Source organism: Hemiscyllium ocellatum, chromosome 19 (genome assembly GCF_020745735.1).
Source record: "Hemiscyllium ocellatum isolate sHemOce1 chromosome 19, sHemOce1.pat.X.cur, whole genome shotgun sequence".
Lineage (NCBI taxonomy): Eukaryota > Metazoa > Chordata > Chondrichthyes > Orectolobiformes > Hemiscylliidae > Hemiscyllium > Hemiscyllium ocellatum.
This window is the reverse complement of record NC_083419.1, coordinates 41,547,573-41,560,282: the sequence shown is the minus strand read 5'-3', so window position 1 is coordinate 41,560,282 and position 12,710 is coordinate 41,547,573. Positions and strand designations below refer to the sequence as shown.

The following is a 12,710-nucleotide window of genomic DNA, read 5'->3' as shown; positions in this document are numbered from 1 at the left end:
GGAAAAGCACAGCAGTTCAGGCAGCATCCGAGGAGCAGTAACATCGACATTTTGGGCAAAAGCCCTTCATCAGGAATACAGGCAGAGATCCTGAAGGGTGGAGAAATGTGTTGAAAGTTTAACTTAGAAGGAGCATCCTAATGGCAAGAAGAGATGGTCTTCCCAGATTTAGAAGTGGGTTGGAAATCAAAAAGGTGGCTCTCTAAAATGAGCTTTAGCCAATGCTCATTTAACAATGGTGTCTCCTTCTTCTGTTCTATCATCTTTGAGGTTTCCAGACTAATTACTCACTACAGGTTCCTTTTGCTTTGAATTGGTACACCTTGGCAAAAACATTCACAGACATTGGGTTAGCTAATGCCACCCAGCTCTAACTCTCCATCACCTCTTGACATTTTCAATGCCAATATCTAGCTTTGGATGAGCTGACAGTTCCTCTAGAAAAGCACTGCAAAGATTGCAGCCATTGTCTTCAGCCCCACAGGCTATTCCCACACCACGAACCTCATTCCTCTCCCTCTTCACTGTCTATGGTACTGAACTGAGTTTCCAATACTGACTCTTTTAATAATAAAAATAAATTACTTCCACCTCTGTAGCATGGCTGTCTTCAATTCTAACAATAAGCCTGTCTGTTGTTGAACATTCATTCATTCTTTTCTCACTCCTAGATCTGATTACTCTGATGCTGTTCTGGTTGACCACTCATTCTCCACACTGTATACATTCATCAGCTCTGTATAATAATGCCACCAAGTCACCCTTTATTTACACACGGAGAGTCCTTAACACTGATCGAGCTCCCTCAGAGCCAGCTCTCAGAGTGTATAGGATGTCTGAAACTCCGGTTCTTATCTATCAGCCAGGGCTCCCTGATTGGGGCTGTTAATCTGGTTCCAGTCAAGGAATTCATATTCTGTAAGGCCTACCTCGCTGATCTCATTACAATGACTACACTCTGTAAAGATTCAATGCTTTATTTTTTGTTCGTTTTCCAGTGTTAAATCCTGCTCAGCCATTCCTCCCTGCCCTTGTTGACCTACAATGGCTCCTGTTTCTTAAGTCTCAAATTTAAACCTGTTGATTTGTATACAAGTCGCTGCATGACATCACCATCCCTATGTTCCTTCAATCTCTTCCAATTTTCAAGCTGTGAATTCATTTTCTCTTAGAAGTTTTTAAAAATGCTTTACATTTTTCTACCTTAATAGAAAGCAGGATTTGTAGCTTCACTGATCACAAAAAACAACTATTTTGTCCAGCTACATCAAATTTCCAATGACCTGAGGTGATCTGCAATATCGTAAATTTATGTTTTAAAATGTGCATTCCATCACAATTCAATGATTTACTAGGGATGGATGCAGGAATCAAAGACCAGCTTTCTTCCCTTAAATCAATATTGTCCTGAGTCTCCTGCGATCTTGAAAATGTCGTTCTCCAAGATAACCTAACAATATTTCTCTCTTTCAGTTCCTAAAAATCACTTTTCTTGCCTGGATCAATTTATGTGCACAGTGCATTGTGAGGTTAATTTTCAACATCGAATAGGTTGCACTTTACAGATGTCTTCCTCAGGGTTCAGTTGATTTCTGTTGAACTAATTAGGAGTTTTTAGTCTCCAGGAAGTGGTGTACAGTCCTAATGACAATTAAGTCTATTGCACAGCTCCTGCAAATATCCCTACATTCACCTTAATCTCTTTATATCAACAGGTCCAGCCTCAGTCAACAAAAACACAAGCGCATCCTGTGCCAGGAGCCACTTCCCAGTGGGGCCAGCCAGGCCAAGCCCGTCCAGCACCTCAAGGTGTGTATTACCTTAGCAAGTACTTAGGGACTTGGCCAGCAATTCATATATGGAACTAAACAAATGTCTTTAATATATATTTATCAACAGGTGAAATAAGGGAGCATGATGGAATGCCCCAGACCTTTCTCCTTGCAAAATAGTTATGATTGTCAGTTGTGCTGTTTTGTAAAATTAAACAGTTAACGATCCTTCACTCAGGTATAAGCTTACCATTGTTTTTAAAATGAACTGAGGCTATGCTGGCTATAGGTCTGAGATTAATCAATTGATCATCATCATTGCATCAAGTATAACATTTCAGAAATCTACCTAATCTGATTTTAATACTTGTCTTTAATATGGAGCTTATGTAGTAATTCACCTTCATTTTCATAGTATAATTTGAACGAAAATCCTTTCCAAGAAATAATATGAGAGAATTAACAACATTGGGGGAGATAATTGTCCAGTGACCCAATGGAAACATAATGGGGAGTCAACTCCTGACTCTTCAAAGCCTGTTTGCCGTCTACAAGTCATATGTCAGAGGTCGGGTGGAATGCTCCCCACTTACCTGGAAGGGTGTAGTTTCAACAACACTCAAGAAGCTTGACACCATCCAGGACAAAGCAGCCCGCTTGATTTACACCACATCCACACCCTCCAACACCGATGCTTAGCAGCAGCAGTGTGTACTACCTACAAAGTGCACTGCAGAAATTCAGCAAAGATCCTTCCAAACCCACATCAACTGGAAGGACAAGAGCTGCAGACACATGGCAACACCACCACCTGCAAGTTCCCCTCAAAGCCACTCATCATCCTGAATTGGAAACACATCACCGTTCCTTCCTTGATGATGAGTCAAAATCCTGGAACTCTCTCCCTAATGACATTGAAGGTCAACCTACAGCACGCAGACTGCAGTGGTTCAAGAAGACAGCTCACCACCACCTTCTCAAAGGCAACTAGGGACAGGGAATCAATGGTGGCCAGCCAGTGACACCCACATCCCACAAGTGAATAAAAACACAAATGGACAACATTGCTCTCTCTTATCCCTTCAACTGGATGCTGTGTTGAAGAATGCAGGGCATAGGCAGAGGACTGAATTTTCACTTTGTCGTTGAGAACCAGGGAGCAAAAGCATTTTTGGGTCCTGAACTTACCCTGGGTGGGGGGGGGGGGGGGAGGAAACAGTCACTTGCTGATACTTTAACATGGAGATGGGTTCCCAGTCCAATTAGGATGGTGGACAGACTGTCTCAGCTGGATTGCCTTCAGGGCAGGAGATGGCTATCAGGCCACCACAGTTAGGGTTATGTAGATTTAAGGGTTGGGTCTCTACAGGGTGAACCTGACTCAGGAAAGCAGAGTGGCCGGTGGGAAAAGTTCAGTTGGCCTCTATTAACAAGGCTATAATTGAGGCCAATGGCTGTCCCAAATCCACCTCAGCCACAACAACAGATGTTGGGAACAGGTTGGACATAGGCATAGCAGTCTTGGCAGTAATTTCAGACTCAGTCCACCTCATTGCTGACCTTGGCAGGCCCTAAAAATCCAGCCCAGATGTGATGGGGGTTTTGTAAATAATTCAATGCAAACATCTTCTGCCACAAGGTTGATATATGGCAAAAAAAATGTTATTAGGAGTTAATTATGGTGCTTTGTCATGTCTGATCATTCCAATAAAAGTCAATGTTTCTACTTCAGTGAAACCTGAGAATGCATGGAATGGAAAGACATGATCTTTCAAAAGTCAAGATTGGTTAGCCTGGTTAGGTTAAATCACATGGGATCAGGGTGGGATTAGGAGCCAATTGGATACAAAATTGACTTGATGGTAAAACAGGGGGTGGTGGGAGAGGGTTGTTATTTGGACTGCAGGCCTGTGACCAGCAGTGTGTCACAGGATTAGGTCTGGGTCCGCTGTTGTTTGTCATTTATATCAACAAATTGGATGAGAAGATATGGTGAGTAAGTCCTTGGAAGACACCAAAATTGGTGATATAGTGGACTGTGAAGAATGTTAACTAAGAGTGCAATGAAATGTTGATCAGTGAGCTGAGAAGTGGCAGATGGAGTTTTAGATAAATATGAGGTATTGCATTTTGGTAAGGCAAATCAGGACAAGACTTATACAGTTAATGGGAGGGCATGGGGTGGAGTGGTGGGGGGGGAGGAGTGGGATGGGGTGGGGTGTTGTTCAACCAAGGGACCTATGAGTGCAGGTTCATAGTTCCTTGAAAATGGAAGTGCAGATAAATAGGATAGTGATGGCGGCGTTTGACATGCTTGCCTTTATTGATCATAGCATCAAGTATAGACGTTGGGATGTTTTGTTGTGGCTATACAGGACATTGGTGAAGCAACTTTTAGAGTGCTGTGTATAATTCTGGTTGCCTGCTACAGGAAAGATGTTGTTGAATGAGAAAGAGTTCAGAAAAACTTTACAAGAATGTTACTGGGACTGGAGGCTTTGAGTATAGGGAGAGAATGGATGGGCAGTGACTTTTATGTTTATAAAATAATGAGGGATATAGATAAGGTGAACAGTTAAGGTCTTTTCTCCAAGGATAGAGGAGTAAAATACTAGAGGGCATAAATTTAAGGTGATGGGGGAATAGATTTAAAAGGGATCTGAGGGGCAATGTTTTCACACAGAAGGTGGTGCAGGTATGGAATGAGATGTCAGAGGAATGGTAGAGGTAGGTACAATTACAACATTTAAAATACATTTGGACAGGTACATGAATAGGTAAGGTTTAGTGGCATATGAACCAAATGCAGACAAATGGGACGAGTTCAGTTTAGGAAACCTGGTCGGCATGGAGGAGTTGCATCGAAGGGTCTGTTTTTGTGCTGTATGACTCTGACTGGCAGAGCTCACCCCATTTTAGTAGACATGAAAGATTATCATTGAGATACAGCTCTACTACTTTTCCCTGGTTTTACGTATCAGAAAATTGAATCTAGCTTAGAAAAAACTGTAACAATTTTCTCAGCAACAGGAGACTGCCTGTGTATTAGAAACTATCTACAACTCAGCCTGCAGCAGGTGGTGTAGCTTAATGATAGCATCGCTGATGAAATGGAGGCAGCTTTTGAAGGGATTACTTATATTTGAGGGGCTATGAATGATAGGTGCTGGGATAAAGAAAATTGAATGTCTGAGCAGTTGAACTTGTTCTCCTCCCCATTTTTACTGACAAGAGTAATAGTATTGTTCAAAGAATTCCTTTTTACGGTTCAGGGAAAGATGTGGTACAGAAATACCCTGCTGCAGAACTGGAACCTTCCAAACACTTGGAACCATTGCAGGTTCCATAATCAATGTTAATGCTTTGAGGGAGAGGAAAATACACAAAATCAGACCCAGTGTTTTTAAAGGAACCTGGTTTAAATAATCTTAATTTCAGCAGGTCACAGTGGAGAAGTTGTCTTCATATTTTGAGTAAGGTGAGCAGATACAGCAGCTACCTAAAGAATGAGTTAACCCTCCGAATACAAGGGATGAACTTCAACCACACGGGCACAGACAGAAAGGACTTCCTAGCAGCACTGGAATCCATCTGAAAGACAATGGACTTACAGAAGAAATCCAGCAGCCATCAGACACATAGTAGCACCAACACTAAGCAGAAAGAAAGAAGGGAACACCCTCAACACACTGGGAAGGAAATCCCCAGAAAAGACAGAAATATTGTAATCCTACAGGCAGACAAAGGGTGCATGGCTGTCATCCTGAACAGAACACAATACGTTGGAAAAGCAAACATTATACTCACAGATAATGACACCTACCAACAGGTGGCGAGGAACCCGACTCCACAGATAGGAAAATGAATTGCAGTGACATTGAAGAAACTTCACAAGACAGTTGAAATTAACAAGACAGACATCCAAAGAATGAAACCTGAAGGATCCAACACCCTCTATTTTTACGGATTACCAAAGCTACATAAACAATGCCCCCACCCTTCTCTCAGATGCATAGTCTCACTTCCCGGTACACCGACATACAGTCTGGCAAAGGAACAATAACGCAAACTGAAACATCTACTCTAGCCACCCTGCCATACATTAAAGACATCTCTGAGATGACGACCAGCTTACTCCGGCCATAGGCATCATGGTAGCCCACAAGCCTACCACCACACTGAAACAGCTCCTGGTGAATTTAAAGGACCCCTTGTCAACAACCAGCAGAATGAATATCATATACAAAATATCCTGCAAAGACTGCAACAAACATTACATTGAATAGTTGGCCAGGAACCTAGTCACTAGGATACATGACCACCAACTAGCCCCTAAAGACATGACCAACTATCACTCGTATCCATACACACAGACCGAGAGGGGCACCAGTTCAACTGGGATAATACATCCATTCTGGGACATGCTAAACAAAGACATGCATGGGAATTCCTAGAGGCCTAGCATTCAAACTGGAACTCCATTGACAAACATATCAATTTGGACCCCATTTACCAACCTCTTAGAAAAAGAACCAGAAGTGATATCATCCACCACTACAGACCAAGACGCATAAATAGCAAGTGGGACAGAACACCAGCCCTTTATTGGAGGCTCACTAATGATGTTACCTATCATGGTGACGAAACATCTGAGAACAAATGCAGCAGCTCAGCAAGCAAACTTACAACTTAATTTTTTTTATAGAATCTGAGAAATACAATTAAGGTTATGTTGAGACAAATATTGCCATTAACACAGATTCTCTTAATCTTTGTTTAACAATTCATTCATAGGATTGTGTGTGTTGGAAAGGCTGGTAATTATTGTCCATCCCTTATTACCCTGGAGTAGGTGGCGATGAGCTGTATTGTTGAACCACTACAGTCTTTGCGGTATAGGTTCACCCATAATACTGTTAGGCTGGGAATTCCAGGATTTTGAACCAGGAACAGTGATGGAACACTGATACGGTTATAAGCCAAGATATAAATAGCTGGAGAAACTCAGTAAGTTTGGCAGCATCTGTGGAGGAACAGAGTTAACACTTTGAGTCCAGTATGCCTGCTCTTAGAATGGTGTGCAGCTTGGAGGGGAGCTTGCGGATGATCATGTTCTCACTTATCTGCTGTCCTTATCCTTCTAGCTGGCAGTGTTTGCAGATCTGCAAGCTTCTATTGCAGGAGCCTTGGTGAATTATTGCAGTGCACCTTATTGATGGTATACACAACTGTCACTGTATACCAGTAGTGAAGAGAATGAATGCTGAAGATATTGGATAGGGCATCAATGGGCTGCTTTATCCTTGATAATGTCAGCCATGGTTACAGTTTTTGAAGCTACAGTCATCCAGACAAGTGGGGAGTATTCCATCACTCTGCTGAGTTGTGTATTGTAGATGGTAGAGAGGAACTGGGGAGACAGGAGGTGAGTTACTTGCAACAGTATTCAAATGGCTTGTCCAGCTCATTTTCTGGACTGTTATAAACCGCAAGATGTTGTTAGTAGGGTGTTCAGCAATGGTAAAACTATTGAATATCAAGAGGTGATAGATTATCCCTTATTGTAATACAAATGTTATTTGTCACTTATCAGCTCAAACCTGGATGTGCTCTATGTCTTGTTGCATCTGAACTTCAGTATCTGAGTTGTCACAAATGGTCCACAACATTATGGAACCATTTGTGAACAATCCACTTCTGGCCTAATGATAGAAGAAAGATTATTGTTGAAGCAGTAGAAGGTGGTTAGGTCTGGATGATAGATCTCTTCCGTCTTCCATTGTGCTAGATGTCACTCCAAGCAGTAGAGAATTGTGCCTTGATGGTTTACTCTGTCAAGTGCTGCCTTTGCCAAGGATAGTCACTCTTGCATCATCTCATTTGTCCATGTTTGGGCCAAGCCTGTAATGAAATCTGGAGCCAAGTGGCCCTGGCAGAACCCAAACTAAACATCAGTAAGCAGATTATTCCTGTGTAAGGCTGACTTGACAGCACTGTTGATGATCCCTGCATCAATATATTGGTCAAGTTGGATTTGTCCATTTTGTTTACAGGATGTACTCGGAAATTTTCTGTGTGTTGTACCTGTACCGGAACAGCATGGCACAACTAGTTCTGGAGCACATCTTCAGTGCAAATGCCTGACTGTTGTTAGGGCCTATCGCTTTTCCAATATACAGTGCATTCAGCCATTTCTTGATATCACTTTTAGTGAATCAAATGGTGGAAGACCTGTAACTGTGATGCTTGATCCTCTGGCAGAGGCTGAGATGATTCACCCATCTGGTATTTCTGATGGATGTAAATGCTTCAGTGTTGTGCCTTGTCTTGATATGTTGGACACCATACTCCTATCATCGAGGCTGGGGATAGGTGCCTTTACCTACAGTGAGTTACTTAATTATTCACTACCATTCCTGACTGGATGAAGCAAAGCTTACATCTAATCTGTTGGTTGTGTGATAGCTTGGCCCTGTCTGCCCCTGTACTTGCATACAAGTAGGTCCCACTTCATAGCTTCACCAGGTTGACAGATAAAAATGAGTTATGGCGCTTGCTGTGCCTGGCATATCCCTCTCCTTCACTGCTAAGCAGCTGATCTTTAGGACTATCAAGGCAGGCGGAAGCAGTGCTAATTGCCGAGCAGGAAAGAAAACCAACAAGCAACCTATTCCAATTTGTTCTGTGCCTCTCAGTGCAGAGGCTGGCCTGGCCATGCAATGTCTATGCCACAAAGACAAGACATGTAGACCCCATTTCCTTAAGAAGTCTGCTGGAAAAAATATCATTGGGTCCCTTCCTAAACATTGATCAGTACTTCACACAATCAAAAGAGGCTTATAGAACCGGCTTCAGTTCAAGTTTTTTTTTTATTGGATTAATTGCCCATAACTTAAGTTGTCCTGAACTCTACATGTGCAGAAATCATACAAGTTGTTCAGAGTCAGATGCAATGTCAGAGTTCATTTCTGCCTTAACTCCAGGGAAGGTATGCTCCTGACCTTTTTATTATGGACTATTTTTCTCATGATAAATGAAACCCGATGAACTGTTGATGTAATATTGCCTGAGAACTCTAAGCAGAAGGTTTCAAAATACCTAAGGATGCATCCCTCTAGGCCACAGAAGGCTTGTAGAAGATCGCTTAGGAGGAAGTACTGCAAGAGGGATAAGAGAAAGAAATCAGATTTTGTGAAACTTGCATTTTTTTCTTAAATGCAGGAAGCCCACGACAACCCCAAAGTCCTCAGATTCAGCGTTCCAACACAGTGCCTCATCAAAGGCCTTCTCCACCAGGCCAGCAACCCCAGAGTCCTCAGTCCAGCACAAATCAGCAAGAGAAATCTCCAGGTTCAGGTTCTCCAAAACAGGTCAAATCTGCAGGCACCTCTCCTAACCAATCTTACAAGCCTGGAGCTTTCTCTGCACAGCCATCGAGGCCTCCAGCACCAGGCCAAGCCCTCTCACAACCAAGGTCTGGGGGAGGAAACCTACAGCAACAGAGCACAGCACCACAGCCACTGCTCAAGTAAGTAGCCCAAATGGGCAGTTTTACAAAAGGTAAATATTTAAATTTCTTAAACAGTATTTTCCTCTCTTATCCCTCCCCGCGTTCTTTCCCAGACAAGTTGGTAGCTAACCCCTTACTGTTTTCTCTCAATACAGCTAAAAGGCAACTGAATCATGCAAGAAAAGTTCTCTTGTCCAACACACCTCTCCTTGCACTGTGTTCCTTGTTGAGTGTATGGGGATGAAGTAGTATTAACCAATTCAGTTCCTACTCAATGATATATTAGAAGTTGCGTGGCATGGTGTGAAGTATTTAAATAGTACAGTGCCTGTCAGTATCACAGGTGTACCAAGCTAAGGCAACATCAAACCATGAAATTGCCAAAATATTGGCTTCCATTATTTTTAGTATCTTTTATTGTCAAAGCTATTGCTAATAATAGAGATTTCCAGATACAAAAAGCAATAGGTCCAGGAATTTAATAGCTGGGTGTTTCAGCAACCTTTAAAGTCAGAAATATAAACACAGAAACAGACCCTTCGGTCCAACTCGTCCATGCCAACCAGATAGCTTATAAATCGAATACCATTTGCCAGCATTTGGCCTGTATCCCTCTAAACCCTTCTTCCTATTTATATATTCATTCAGATGCCTTTTCAATGTTACAATTATACAAGTCTCCACTAATTCCTCTGACAGCTCATTCCATACATGCACCACCCTCTGCGTGAAAAAGTTGCCCATTAAGTCCCTTTTATACTTTTAAGCTCCTCACCTTAAACCTATACCCTCTTGTTTTGGACTCTCTCTTCTCCCCCATCCCCTCCTCCGGGGGAAATGACCTTGCCTATTTGCCCTATCCCCTCATGATTTTATAAACCTCAATAAGGTCACCCCTCAGCCTCCGACACTCCGTGGAAAATAGCCCCAGCCTATTCAGCCTCTCCCTACAGCTCCAACTCTGACAACATCTTCATAAATATTTTCTGAACCCTTTCATGTTTTGCAATGTCTTTCGTATAGGAGGGAGACCAGGATTGCATGCAATACTTCAGAATGGGCCAAACGAATGTCCTGTACAGGTACAAAATGACCTCCCAACTCCCATACTCAGTGCACTTATCAATAAGGGCAGTCATACCAAATGCCTTCTCCACTTTCAAGAAACTATGAATCTGCACTCCAAGGTCTCTTTGTTCAACAACACTCCCCAGGACCTTACCATTAAGTGTATAAGTCCTGCCTGGATTTGCCTTTCCAAAATGCAGCACCTCACCTTTTATCCAAATTAAACTCCATCTGTAACTCCTCAGCCCATCTGATCAAGATTCCGTTGTACTCTGAGGTAATCTTCTTCGCTGTCCACTACATCTCCAATTCTAGTGTCATCTGCAAAATTACTAACTATACTCACATCCAAATATGACAAGAAGCAGTGGACCCAGCACCAATCCTTGTGGAACACTGTTGGTCACAGGCCTCCAATTTGAAAAGCAACCCTGTACCATCCTCTGTCTTCTACCTTTCTGCATGCTGAATAAATATTTCATATTCATAATAGCCTTGCTTCCCCACAATTGTGAAAATCCTAAGGACAAACATCATGTGCATAAGTGAGCTTAAAGAGCATGGAGAGCCACACATTCTGTACTGAAGGGTATAGTAGGAGAACAACAGCAAACCTGATTGGATGAATTCAGTTGCTGGACCAATTAAATCTGCTAATTAGTGAAGTTTGAGTTGTAAAAGAGCTAGTAAAGTATAATGTATGATCACATGAAGTGTCTGGACCTGATACAAAATTAATAATCAGAAGATCTTCTATCTCACAACCTGTCTGAATTTTTGATATATGATCCGAGTGAGCAAAGCTCTCCGGCAAGAGTGTTATTTTATATCATATTTTATCCTAGTGGGTGATGAAAATATTACAGTAGTACCATGCATATATGGCTCTGACTTTTGGGTTGAGGTAAACCAAATGAGAGGGAGTTTTACATTTAAACCGGATCTAGGTGAGCTGGATGGTGACTTTTTGAATGATTGAAATGGGACACGTCCCTCTTCAATATTAATCCCCCTTCATTTTGAACACATACAATATGCCAGTAATTAAAATTCATGATTTGTAAGGGAATAGTGGGGACCATTTAAAAGTGCATGTTGTTTTATTTCGTATGTGGGCAATAGTTCTTGCATTTAGATAATTCAAGCATGACAAAAAGTGCACTAACAGAAACCTCTCATTTAACTTCCTTTTCAGCAAATCACAATCGTTGACAAACAGTTTCAGTATTACTGAATCCCCTCAGCGTACCGGCACTAATGAAGATGAAGCAAAAGCAGAAACAATTCGTAACCTAAGGAAGTCCTTTGCCAGCCTCTTTTCTGATTAACTCTTTACAGTATTCTCTTTAATGAAATAAGTCAAACTTGAAACCCAGACACCTGCCAAACTATTCTCGAAACTTGATAACAACTCAGATGGAAATAACTGGGATATGAGGTGCAAACTCCCTCACTTGATCAATGGACTGTGCATTTCCCTTTATGGATAACAAGCTGTAAAATGAGGTATTGTTTTCCAACTTGGCCAAGAGGCAAAACAAAAATCCTGCTCTACCAGGTGTATGCAGATGTAAGTTGTGTGACGTGAATAACTGTGCACTTTATCTCTCAAAGCAGCTTGTTGAGTATCGTATCGAATGCTATTATCAGAGAATCATCATTTATTTGGATTTTAACTATACAAAATGGGCTCAACACTAATCCCTGATGACAGAACCAGTACATCCATCCAATCCATTTAGATCATTTTCATGTTCTTGTGTGTCACTTTTATAAAGCACTGAATTCTGCCCGCATTTCTTATTCTTCTTCTGATTCCGTTCTAATTTGAATTGTAGATATCTCATTATTTTGCATTCTAAACTTGTAAAAGTTTGCTCAGTATCGGAGACAAATAAGAGAAACTAACTTCAAATGAGTCAATACCACTTTAGACAGGCAGTGACCTCTACAGTGCTTTCTTATTTAGTAAACAGCAGGAAAATATTTCCAAGTCTGGACTGCAAATATGTAATGATTATCAACTAGATCAGAAACCACCACCCACCACCAGCCCATATTTATTATTGAGTCTTTACAAGTCAGGATAGGCGTTTTTGCTGAAAAATAGATGTGATTCCATGATTGGGCAACATTGGCTAAGTAATCCCAAATATGATAAGAATTACACTGACAAGTAATGTATATTAATATACAGGGCCCTGTTCGTCGCAGTCAGAACACGAACATGACCTCCTTTCTTAGGTTAATTTCTCAGGGCATTGCCTTGACCAATTAAAGTCAACATGCCTAGTTAACCTGACAGTTAACTACCAATTGTCATTAGAGTGGTGTATTCTCCATGGCAGCAGGACTAGCAG

General features: G+C 41.6%; 1 protein-coding gene across 1 annotated transcript in view; it reads left to right on the top strand.

The window, feature by feature from the left end:
* The window catches only part of LOC132824721 (synapsin-3-like), a 298,538-nt gene extending 286,850 nt beyond the window's left edge, over positions 1–11,688 (top strand). Inside the window, exons 12-14 of the mRNA XM_060839391.1 lie at positions 1,716–1,809; positions 8,994–9,300; positions 11,546–11,688. Coding sequence (XP_060695374.1) covers positions 1,716–1,809; positions 8,994–9,300; positions 11,546–11,678 — 534 coding nt within the window. The 3' untranslated portion in view covers positions 11,679–11,688. The remainder of the gene's footprint in view (positions 1–1,715; positions 1,810–8,993; positions 9,301–11,545) is intronic.
* The last annotated feature ends 1,022 nt before the right edge of the window (positions 11,689–12,710 follow it).